General features: G+C 34.7%; 1 protein-coding gene across 1 annotated transcript in view; it reads left to right on the top strand.

Moving 5' to 3' along the window:
- The window catches only part of MRC1 (mannose receptor C-type 1), a 121431-nt gene that overhangs the window by 24714 nt on the left and 83589 nt on the right, over positions 1 to 13128 (top strand). Inside the window, exons 2-3 of the mRNA XM_074192943.1 lie at positions 196 to 597; positions 5715 to 5888. Coding sequence (XP_074049044.1) covers positions 196 to 597; positions 5715 to 5888 — 576 coding nt within the window. The remainder of the gene's footprint in view (positions 1 to 195; positions 598 to 5714; positions 5889 to 13128) is intronic.

Below are 13128 nucleotides of genomic sequence, written 5' to 3' on the forward strand. Positions count from 1 at the left end.
CAGACAAACTGCCTTCTCTACTCCACTCAGTGATTTAATTCTTAATTCCTCCCTTTCTTCTTCTTTAAGGCTACTAAGACTTCCAGAAAATCAAAGGACATTGCTTCTGAGAAGGGTTGAGAACCTCTGCCTCAGTATATTTCCTTTGTCAAATTTACCAAACTAAACCCAAGTTTTGATTGTTTTGTTTTACAGACACCAACCAATTTTTGATCTACAACGATGATCACAAGCGCTGTGTGAATGCGATAAGCACCAATTCTGTTCAAACAGCTCCGTGCAACCCAGACAGCGAATCACAAAAATTTCGCTGGGTGTCCGAGAACCAATTGATGAGCATCGCATTAAAATTCTGCTTGGGAGTAGCCTCTAAAAGTGACTGGGTTCAGGTCACTCTTTTCCCCTGTGATTCAAACAGTGATCTTCAGAAATGGGAATGCAAAAATGACACCCTTTTTGGAATCAAAGGAGAAGATTTATATTTTAACTATGGAAATAAACAAGAAAAGAATATTATGCTTTATAAGGGATCAGGGCTGTGGAGCAGATGGAGGGTCCATGGAACTAGTGACAATTTGTGCTCTCGAGGTTACGAAGGTAAGCTCCTGAATTTATTGTCACCTACCTACTTACTTATGAAGGCAGTGTAGTAGGGTGGGGAAATGTGCTGTTCCTGTAATCAAAAGCACTGGGTTCAAATTCTTGTCTGCAACTTATTACCTAGTGACATTGGGTGGGTCAATTAGCTGACCTGGGCACCAGTTCCCTCATCTTTTAAATAAGGGGTTAAACTATAAGACCAAAGAAGTCTTCCACTTCTAGAACTGCTGTATAATATGACTCTATGATTATTTTTTAAATTTGCTCAATCAAAAACTAGTTTCTCATTCCTAATTGTAAAAAAAGTTTTTGGCTGTCTTGGAGGAGGTACTTCTTTTAAATACAGTACTTTGCACAGCACCCCTTCACTTAAATCCAGTTCACTTGCATGTTATGTCATAACCTTCATGATTATCATAACCTTCCAGAATGAAGAACAAACAGCAACAAGAACACTATAAAGGCATCATGGAGGAATGGGCAGATATCCAATCTCAGAGTTAGGAACACTAGCAAAATGAATCCCATTTCTCATGACTGTGGGATGTTGGGCAAATGACTTACCCTGTCAAATGCATAAGTTGTAAAATTGTTGTCCATCTTCATTAGTGGAGTGAATTTACACACTGGGAGTTCCCTATACCCATGAAATCCCAGATCTAAACCAAAAATGAAATTATAGAAAGAATTATTAATATTTCTACTTAATTGATCATTACTACCAAACAAAGAAACATTAATGAGAGGATGGCGGTGCTACATAGAAAGGAAGAATGCTTTTAATAAATATCACGAGTAGATACTTCCTCACCAGAGAGTGCTTCCTCATTCAGACAATGATGAGATGAGTGAGGGTCCTTGATAGTTGAACTTTAAGTCTGGCTGACTAATTTTGTTTTTCCCCTCTTCATTTTTTTCTAAGAAAATTTGTTCTGTTTTTGAGAATATAAGTTGTTCATAAAATTATCTGACCATAACAAGTCTTAAGGCATCTTCAACTGGCTTAAGTTGACACTATTTTCATGGTATATTTGTTAGTTTTTGTTTGATTGACTTGTGGCCTTTTTGGTGGTAGAGGCAAAGACAAGATTTGGTTCTTATCCACAAGGAGGATAAACTTAAGTATTATAGGGATTCGGGAGAGAGGGAGAGGAAGATAGAAAAAAAAGAAAAGAGAGAGATGTAGATGGAAAGGAAGAGATTTGTAGGAAGACAAAGGAGATTTTCATTTGTGTTGGGTTTTGAAGGAAACGGGATTTTGATAGAATAAAATGATTAATGATAATTTTCATTGATACAGATAACTCAGACAAGAAAATTCCCTATATCACTGCAGATCAGTGATTGCCTAGACTCTTAAGAGGGCAAGTGACTTGCCTAGGGTCCCACAGACAGTATATATTACAGGCAAATCTTGAGTCCAGATCTTCCTGGCATGGTGAACAGTTCTTTTTCCAATCTGGCTCATATTACTAATGATGTTGCTGTTATTATTGCTATTATTGCTACTTCTACTACTACTACTACTACTACTACTACTACTACTACTACTACTACTACTACCACCACTACTACTACTACTACTACTACTATAAGTACTACTACTACTTCTACTGCTGCTGCCATTTCGACTTCTGCTACTACGACTACTGCTCTATACTACTCTTTATTACTACTATTTCTCTACTACTACTACTGCTGCTGCTACTACTACCACTATTACCACTACCACTACCACTACTATAACCACTACCACTACCACTACTACCTACTACTACTGCTGCTGCTGCTACTACTACCACTATTACTACTACTACTACTACTACTACCACTACTACCACTACCACTACTGCAACTACTACTACTACTACTACTACTACTACTACTACTACTACTGTTGCTGCCATTTCAACTTTCACTACTACTACTACTACTACTACTACTACTACTACTACTACTACTACTACTACTAGTACTGCTCTCTACAACTCTATTACTACTACTTCTCTACTACTTCTGCTGCTGCCACTGCTGCTACTACTACTCCAATGAAAATGATAACTAGCATTTATATAGAACTTTAAGATTTGTAAAGCATTGTGCAAGTGTTATCTCATTTGATACTCATAATAGTCCCATGAGGTAGATGAATGGTCTGGGGATGACAGAATGACTTACCCAGGCTCACCAAGCTATTAATGGTCCAAAGCAAGCTTCAAGCTCCGATCTTTCTGATTCCAAGTCCATTGTTTTTTCTCTATGGCATGTAAGTGCTTCATTATAAGCAGAGGAAATAGTGTGAACAAAGGCATTGAGATGGGAAAGTTGTTCATTCAGGTATATTTAAAAATGAAGTGGCCCAGTTTGGTTAGCACATAGAGCACATGAACTGAAACAGTGTGAAGCAAGACCAGAAGCAGTGAATGAGACGAATTGGCTCTTATTGCTTTGATCAAGTAGCCCAGAGATTAATCTTGTGTTCATCTTAACCAGAGTTAATTTGTTATATGACTCGGTTGAGATGGCAAGGCCCAAAACAATGAATCTTCTAGCGTTTCTATCTCTTCAAGGCAGATGATATTAAATTCCTACAGGAAAGTCAAAAGGTCATGATCTTTGGCTTTGCTTCCTAATCCCATTATACATTTCAGTGTAGGATATTTATTCACTGTGAGGTACACTTGAGAACAACCTTAGGGTTGAGAAATTAACACTCCATTTATTTTGACAACTTGAGATTTCAGGATTCTTTGGATATGAAAAATGACTGATGATCATAAATTTGGGGTGGTGAGAATGTAAGTTCCTTAAAGGTTGATTTTCATTTTGTTTCTGTATCCTAAGCACCTAACATCCTAAACAACTTGGATACAGGTGAATAGTTAGGTGAGATTTCATGAGACTAGACAATACGGGTTTGGATTGAAACACTGATGAGTTTGTTTTCTCCTGCTTACTTTCAGTGATAAAATATAGAACTGGAAACTACCCCAGTGGTAATTATATCAATTCTTATGTGTTTTAAAGATATATACTAAAAACTATACTATTGGGGCACCTTAATTTATTCTTCTCAGAATTAGATAAACAATGATAAAATGAAATAAGAAATAAGTTAACATGTGAATGGAATTTTAAAAGTTTAGATATGATAAACTTCATAAAATTGAATGGAAGCAGAAAGGGATATAGGAAGTATACATTATCCTCAGCAGCTCGTGACAACTTCACAAAAATGACCATGTCTTAGGACACAAAAACCTCACAAACAGATGCAAAAAAGCAGAAATATTACATGTACTCTTTTCAGATCATAATGCAGTAAGGAATTACATTCAATAAAGGGCCTTGAAAGATTAAAAATTAATTGGAAACTAAATAGCCTGATCCTAAAGATTGAGTAGGTCAAAGAACAAATCATGGAAAAAATAATTAATGTCATTAAAATAATAATAGTAACCAAAATATACCTAAACTTTTGGAATGCAGTCAAAGTAGTATTTGTGGGAAAATTTATGTCTCTAAACACTCGCATCAGTTAAAAAGAATGAGTAGATTAGGGAATGAGGCATGCAATATTAAAAAGTTAAAAATCCCCATTAATTACCAAATAGAAATTCTGAAAAATCAAATGATAGATCAATAAAATTTGATGTTAATAATTCAATTGATTCTATAAAAATGTTTTGTAACCTAATTGAAAATTATTTTTTCATACTACTATATATATCTTTCAGTTTTAAGGTACAGAAAAAATGCATAGGAGTTGAGGGAAAACGTTCAGGTAAAAAGACTGAGAAGGAATTCAGCTCATTCTTCTGAGTATAGATTAATAATATTCATAAGTATATAGTATACATGTATATGCACAAATATAGGCATATTTCTATTTTTATAAACCTCCTTTTTTTGGATGAGTCAAGTTAGTGATTCCTTTTGATGAAGTTGTTTATATAGCTTTATAGTATGGTAGTATAGTAGCATTTACTTTGGAGTCAGAGAAAGTTTAAATCCCACCACTGATAGTAACTGATACTTGTAGGCAATTCGCTTAACCTCCTTGAGCCTCAACTTCCTCATCTGCAAAATGACATAGCTGGACTTAATGCTTTGGAACACTCTTCTTTCTTTCTTTCTTTCTTTCTTTCTTTCTTTCTTTCTTTCTTTCTTTCTTTCTTTCTTTCTTTCTTTCTCTCTTTCTTTCAGGCAAGGCAATGGAGTTAAGTGACTTGTCCAAGGTCATTCAGCTAAGTAAAGTCTTAAGTGTCTGAGGCCAAATTTGAACTTGGTCTTCCTGTTTGCAGTGTTGATACTTTATCCACTGCTCCACCTAGATAATCCTCATCTCTGCCTTCTGACTTTTTTGAATTTCTTCTAATCCAAGGTAAAGTCACACCTACATGAAGCCTCTCTCTCTCTCTCTCTCTCTCTCTCTCTCTCTCTCTCTCTCTCTCTCTCTCTGTTTCTCCCCCACTCCCCTTCTCCCTCTTTCTCCTTCTCCTTCTCCCCTTCCCCTTCCCCTTCTCCTTCCCCTTCTCCTTCTCCTTCTCCTTCTCCTTCTCCTTCTCCTTCTCCTTCTCCTTCTCCTTCTCCTTCTCCTTCTCCTTCTCCTTCTCCTTCTCCTTCTCCTTCTCCTTCTCCTCCTTCTCCTCCTCCTCCTCCTTCTCATCATCATCATCCTTCTTTCTTCTTCTCCTTCTCCTTCTCCTTCTCTTTCTTCTTCTTTTTATTTTCTTCTTATTCTTCTTCCTTTTTTCATCCTTTTTTATTTTCTTCTTCCCCTTGACTTTTCTCCCTTTCTTTGTATTTCCAGTGCTTAGTACACATTTGGGACATGGTAAGTGCTTAATTAATACTTCTTAATGTTCTTTGTGTACCTTTCAGCTCTGTGTCACAATGATCCTGGTCAAAAGTCCCAAGAGAAAGAATACATATTTTGGAGGGGGGAGGAAGGGAGGGGAGGTTCAACAGAATGAACAAGAATCCAAAGAACTTTCTTCATGAGAAGCAGAAAAATATATTTGTTTGTTGTTTAAGTGTTTTAAAATCAAACTCTGTTCACATTCTCAGGCTAAGGACTCTATATATTTATCCTTCTTAATCTGTTTCCTTAGAAATGTATACATTACTGGGAAATTCCAATGGTGCAGCATGTGTGTTCCCTTTCAAGTTTGAAGAAAAGTGGTATGCTGACTGTACTTCTGCTGGCAGATCTGATGGCTGGCTCTGGTGTGGGACTACATCCGATTATCAAGCAAGCAAAATGTATGGGTTCTGTCCACTGGAATGTGAGTAACTGTGCATGATTATTGAGTTATAACTTTTCAAATTTATCCTATAAGACAAAAACATTAATATCTCCCACCTGTCTAGTACTTTTTACTTTTCCAAAGTACAAAAATAGCTATTGTCTCCCCTTATTCCATGACACTCTTGAGTAGGCATCATTGTTCTCTTTATATCAATGGGAAGAACCAAGGCAGTTAAATGTCTTGCCCAAAGCAATGTGAGTTAGTTGGAAAAGGAAATGGTAAATCACTCCTGTACCTTTGTCAAGGAAATCTCAAATGGGGTCATGAATGAAATGAATGAACAAGAACTTGTGAGTTAGGGGCAGAACTTCTAATGGAAGCTAGGTTTTCTGACATCTAGTCCAGTGTCCTTTTAGGGAGATCCTGTTGGGGTAACACTGTCATCACAATTATCCCCTCCCTTAAGATTAAATCTCCCCATCATCCTTGCCCACTAATAATTACCTGGAGAGTTTTGACTGGCTCCATTTCTGACCTGGATCAATTCACCCCTCTTTGGGTATGTCCTTGATCATGGGGCTCATCATTTGGATGTTAAATATAATGTGGACACCCAATTGGCATGGCCTTCTGCAGCTCAGAACTACCAAACTTAAGACACCTGTCATCCGTAGCTTCCCTGAAAACTGAGGTTACAAGCTTGTGCCAGCACACCTTGACATCTTTATTTTAATAAAGGGCCTCCATATCGAACTCCTATTCCCAATCTTAAATTTTGTCAACTTTTTTCCTAAGGCAGTAATACAAATGACATCATGGAAGTTATAATATACAACAAGCTCCCTTACACTTAATTTTAGAAAGAGGAATGAATTTATTTCCCTCTTAATGTCACATTGAACTACCAACTACCATTTATTTATGTTTTTAATATTATATGTATATATATATATATATATATATATATACTGATAAAGGAAAAAATGAAGGTAGGATTTTCTTGAATTATACTTTTTTGTGTCACAAGCAATGAAATGAACCCAAATGAGAAAATGCAAAGAATATTAGAATTATGCTAATTGTATGTTGGTATAATAATAATAATGATGATGATGGTAATGCAAAGTTTTGTGCCAATACTTTAAAAATAATATTATGTTAAATTTTACCTGTTTTAAAGTTGTTTCTACCTAGTTAAACAAGAATATTTAATATATTTCATTTACAAATAACTTCTCAATTCTTAGTCTCCAAAAAAGAACAGCAGGTTTTTATTTTGGCCTTCATTGGTTTTAGTAGAGGAAATGAATTAATTTTTTAATGTATAGATAGACCTTAGGAACTCAAAATTTATTTGATATTATTTAATATCTTATATTGTTGCAAAATTAGACATCTCTTACAATATGTCAATGAACTGGGGGACTAGTTTATATCTTCATCAGTCTGGCCCTTCTCTCCATGCTCACTACAAGGATAACTAGCTTGAGACTGTTTCACCTCTAGTTTAGATAACTAGTTACTCCTAATTAGTTTTCCTGTATCCATCCTCTTTAACATCTTTCACACAGGTACCATAATTGTTCTTTCTAAAGGGCAAGACTGATTTAAGTTAACTCCCATCCTTAAGAAGTTTCAGTGGCTCCCTATCACATCTGTGATAATAACAACACAAATTTGCATTTAAAGATTGTGGATTTATAGTCTCAGCCTACCTTTCCAGGATGATTATACATTACCCTTATTTCAGTCAACCTGAACTAATTGCTAGTCCCTTTACACAATATTTCTTTTTTCCATCTCCATGCCTCTGGTTGTCTCCAGTGTCTGGAATGTTCTCTCTCTCAACCTTTATTTCATTGTGGCCCCAATCTCTACCTTGGCATCTCAGCAGTGCCCTTTAGGGCTCTCAAGTCCCCTTCAAAGTTCACCCCAAGACACTTCCTGTGATCTATGTATATATGAATATCTATCTATCTGAGAGATGTATCTGTGACTGTATATATATATATATACATTTAAATATGCATATATATGTGTATCTTATTAATTAGAACTCCTTCTTTGAATGACATATTTATTTTGTTTATATTTTGCATTTATTTATTCATTTATTTCTATATATGTTGTATCCTAATAGTGAAAAATAAGTTTCTTGAGGGTAGAAACCACCTCTCCCCACCCTCATCCCCCTGTCTCTCTCTTGGTCTTTGTCTCTGTCTCTCTGTTTCTCTGTCTCTCTCTCTTTCTCTCTCTGTGTCTGGTATATAATAGGCACTTAATAATTACTTGTTAAGTGATTGAGATTTTCAATATGTGAAATGACTTTGTGTCAGACAACGTGCCTCGGTCTCCGTATAATTCTTCATGGGACTCCTACATAGTTCTGTCTTCTAGGCCTAAGTTGACCAATTTTAATTCTATGATGGGTCTTCATATATCTTAAAATTGTATAATGTTTCTCCCGTGTCTTCTCAGGGTAAATGACACCACTTTCTTCAGGTGGTTTTATTGTAACACAATCTTAAGTCTGCTTACTTTCCCCATTATCTTCTTATGGACATGTTCCACTTTGCCCATTTCTCTTATAAAATATAGTGCCCAGAACTAAGTACTCTATTTCAGATATAGCTTAAATAAATAAGGGTGTAGTGACATAGTTATCTTAGGACTATAGCAATTAGCAAAGAGGATATGGAAAAAAAGCATAATGAGGCTTTTTCCACACCTCACATTAGGATATTCCTGTAAGTCTATGTTTTAGCTCCTCTCTCTCATTTTATTGTTAATTTATCTTTATTCTCAATAGTTTTTAGAGTAGAATTATCTAATAGCTACTATAACTGTAAATTGAGTCTGAGTCAGAATAAAACACAATTGGGAAATATTTAACAAAATACATAGAAATACAGTAGAAGATAAATAATGTTATTATATAGCTTTCTAAGCCAATCTGCAGACTGAAATTTCTATTTGAATTTTATACCACTGATTCATTCACTTTATTATTATTATTACTGAAGTGACATTCTAGTTCATCAAATATTAGTTATTTTAATAAACTGGAAAAAGATCTTTGGCCATTCAGTAATTATTCTTGTTCTTCTATAATTTTTTTAAGAAAGATTTTATTTACTTTGAACTTTATAATTTTTCCCTTAATCTTGCTTCCCCCCCCACAGAAGACAGTTATAATTTTAACATTAAAATAACTAAATACAGAATTTATTATCAAATGGAAACAATAACAAAACATGTTTATGTAATTATTTGCAATAGTTTGATCATACTATAGTTTACAATCAGAGTTATTTCAAATTCCTAATAGAAATTGTAGGTATTTCTTTTTCATCCATCTGCAAACTCAGTTTCATATCATTTAATTCATTTCAGATACTGAATAAAGTTTCTCAAAAATCTTACTCATATTTCTCTTCTAGATAAGAGTCAAATTCAATCTCTTTGGAACTTAGTTCCATCCTTTCTCTTTGTCCTCTCTTCGGAAACCACAGGAAACTATCTTTCCAAAATACATTGTACTTGCCAATTATTCAAATTCTCTTTATAAGTTTTTTTATAGTAATATATAGTTTGAGGCAATATATTGTCAGTTCTGTTGAAGAAGACATTTCACATTATCTTCCTCCCTTTATTCTTCAGAGGTTTCAGAAAAAGAAAACCCACCTTTTCTCTTTTTACTCCATAGGGAAAAGCACTTTACAGTAGACATTTTCCTCAGCTGACAAATCACAAACTGCTTGTCTCGACATTACATTTGGTTCTTAAAGAGTCAGTTGAATTTTCCAAAGTTTCTGTGGGAAAAACTTTAGAAGATGTAAAACTAGACACTAAAGACCTGAAGAGATTACAGAATTCTCATTTACTGATTTAAAAAAAGAGAAATGCAATGACTTATTCAAAATCACCCATAGAGCAGAATTTGAATCCCTAGACTATCCTAAAACTGTTTATTGCTTTTTCTTATATACCCCATTATTACTACTGTTATCATCTGCTTCCCCCCCCGCCCCTCCCCCAGACACTGGGCTTCTCTTAATATAGCTGAGAGATACGCATTAGCTTTTGTGGCCAGTATTGCCCTATTGTATTTTTATTCATATAATAGGTATAACTCTTTGTCCGACCATCTCTTCTCCAGCTTGCATTCAAGAAGGTGATTTTTTGAACCCAAATAAATAATTTTATATCTTGTTTTTCATCTTCTTCAATTCAGTCCACTTCCCCTTTTATATTAAACTCATTGATATCATTTGATATCTTGACTTGGTTATTCATCATATTAATTATAATTCACAATTTTATGTCTTTTGCCATAAGTTTACCTTCTGTGTCTTTTTTTTCAAGTTGTTGGACTTGATGACCTCTAATTCCTTTCCAATTCTTAATCTATGATCCAATATGATCCAAAATGTTGCAGATATTCAGCAAAACAGGGTCACAGAGAAGGGGCCTTAGAAGATATACAAGAGACCTTTCTTCAGTTTAATATTATCTTATTCCACCATTTTTTTCCTAGATCATGATTTCCATAAGTCTACTAATAAGTTGTCATTGAGAAAGGATTTAGGCAATATTTAAGACATAAATAGAGAAGGAGAAAAAGGAACTACTCCCTCCCTGTCCTCTAAACTGTCTTTCTTTTGATACCAATTGTCCTCTTCCCCTTCTGTGATCCATAGTTTTCTTACCTCATTCTAACCTGTTGCTTGGATTTTTTTTTTATAAGCGAGACAGTTCCCCTTTTCATCCACCCTGACGAGATTAAACACTTGGCTAATTTTCATTTCCCATTTCTTATATCCCAATTTCCTTTTCCAGGGGAATCAATTCCTTCAACTTGCTTCCATCTCAAACAGTGAGTCAACTGCTGATCTTAAATGTAATTTCCCCTGTGACTAAAACCAAATTTTAATAAAAGACTGTGTCTTCCATGCCTGAAATGAACACCTTTTTCATTTCATACCAAAAGATCTTTCTTCTGGACTAAACTTGGAAGACATATTCCTAAAGAAGTCTTCTCCAATCTCAATCTGTCCCCAAGTATTAATCTTTTGAGGAAAAAACTTTTTCTAAACGTCTGATTTTCTTCCATCATTTTATAATTCGAATTTTTTAATTTTATTTCTTTTTTATCTCCTTCTCTAAGTTGCTTAGAGGTCAATTGGTAAGTTGCCTTTAGCAAGTAGGATCTTGTACAGAAAGTGAGAGTAAGAAGTCAAATCAGCAAACATTTATTAAGTGCCTCAAGTCATTCTATGATCATGACAGAATCCTTCATTTTCTAAGAAAGCCATAATATCAGGGAAGTGATGACCTGACGAGGACATGAATCAAATTTGAGTAAAGATGATGCTGTGCTAAGTCACCAGCCTCACTTTTTCCTCCAAGTCATCAGACTTCAATGACCAGATATGAATAAGGACATGGAGATGGTCCTGAATGTGAGGCAATCAGGGTGAAGTGACTTGCCCAAGGTCACACAGCTAGAAAGAGTCAAGTGTCTAAGGCCAGATTAGACCTCCCTTCCTTCTGTCTCCAAGACCAGTGCTCTATCCACTGTACCACCTAGCTGCCCTTAGGTCATAGTAATGAGAATAGACTCAGTATCAGGAGCAAACAATAAACATGAAGTTAGCTACATTTACAATTGCATAATGTGGTGATTTTATAGATGGATATTCTTCATTATTGTATGTATGAAAAGGAAAGTAAATGTGAGAAGCAATTTTATAATGAAATTTGAAACTGTTATGTGGCATAGTGGGGAAAAAAGAAATCAATATGGGGTTGATTTGAATCCAGGTTTTGAACTTTGATATGGTCTTGGGGAAATGATTAGACTTCTCTTTGGACCTTAAAGTTAAAATTAAAAATCAAGCAGCTGATTTTGATCTTTAAGGTCCTTTATGATCCTAAAATTATTATTCATGTAGTTGTTACCTGCTTCTGATTGACAATGGAAGGTAGGAGCTATGTAATTTTTTTCATCTTTGTCTCATAGGTGCCTTACACATACAGTAAGCACAGAGTTGACCTGTAATGGTTCTGATGCCAGGTGGATACAGATAGTCATTGTAGTCTGTTTTTTCATTCATTCATTCATTCATTCATTCATTCATTCATTCATTCAGTAAACAATTTTATAGCTCCTTCTATGGGTCAGGGACCTATGTTGGGTATGAGAATTACAAATACAGATATGAGTCAGGTTTTATTAAAGAGTTTAAAATCGGGCAGCTAGGTGGCACAGTGGTAGAGCACTGGCCTTGGAGTCAGGAGTACCTGGGTTCAAATCCGACCTCAGACATTTAATAATTACTTAGCTGTGTGGCCTTGGGCAAACCACTTAACCCCATTGCCTTGAAAAATCTAAAAAAACAGAGTTTAAAATCTACAGAAGAATTTAGAAAATGCATTTTATTAACCAATACAAAGCTTCAACATATGCAGATATGTCTAGCTGTAGATGCTTTCCCTCTATTATTTCCTATTTGGCCTGTATAGAACTTCCTTTGAATGTATGTGTTTGTATCTTGTCTTCCCAATAGATTGCTACCTCCTTGAGAGTAGGAACTTTCTTTTGCTTCTTTAGGATCTCCAGTACTTAGCACTAGGCCTAGCTCATAACTTAATAAGTATTTACTAATTGATTGATTATGGATATATTTCTTGTTAAAATTCAACATAACTACCATTTTGTGCTATATGTTATTTTAATCGAGTTTTGAACTTTATAAAAATTTGTCACCCCAGTAACTGAAAGAATTGCATTTATAATCCTATCCTTTAAAATCATCCAATGAATGAAGTTTTGATGCATATGAGACAATCTTTATGTAACCTGTGCAAGAAGTCTAATAGAGATGGACAAGGTGAACTTGCAAGATCTCTTCCTCCTGTCTGAGAAACTATCACCTAGATAATTAAATTAAAATTTTAATATTCAAAATTTACAAAACTGAGTTTAAAGGATATTTAAGCTTTCATGTGACTTTTGAGGCTAAATTATAGTTTTTCTGCTTCTTAAGCTATTAATTTTTAAAACTGCACTAAGATTTTTTGGTTAGCCTCTACATAAATATACATACATACATACATACATACATACATATATACATACATATATTGGTATATAGACATACACACATTCACACATTTAACATATATAGCTTCCCCTTTCATGTAAATCTCCAGAAATCCTTTCTCTGAAGGTTCATTTCAACCTAAATTATAAATGCACCATAAATCTTTTTGT

This window comes from Macrotis lagotis, chromosome 7, assembly GCF_037893015.1.
Source record: "Macrotis lagotis isolate mMagLag1 chromosome 7, bilby.v1.9.chrom.fasta, whole genome shotgun sequence".
Taxonomy (NCBI): Eukaryota; Metazoa; Chordata; class Mammalia; order Peramelemorphia; family Peramelidae; genus Macrotis; species Macrotis lagotis.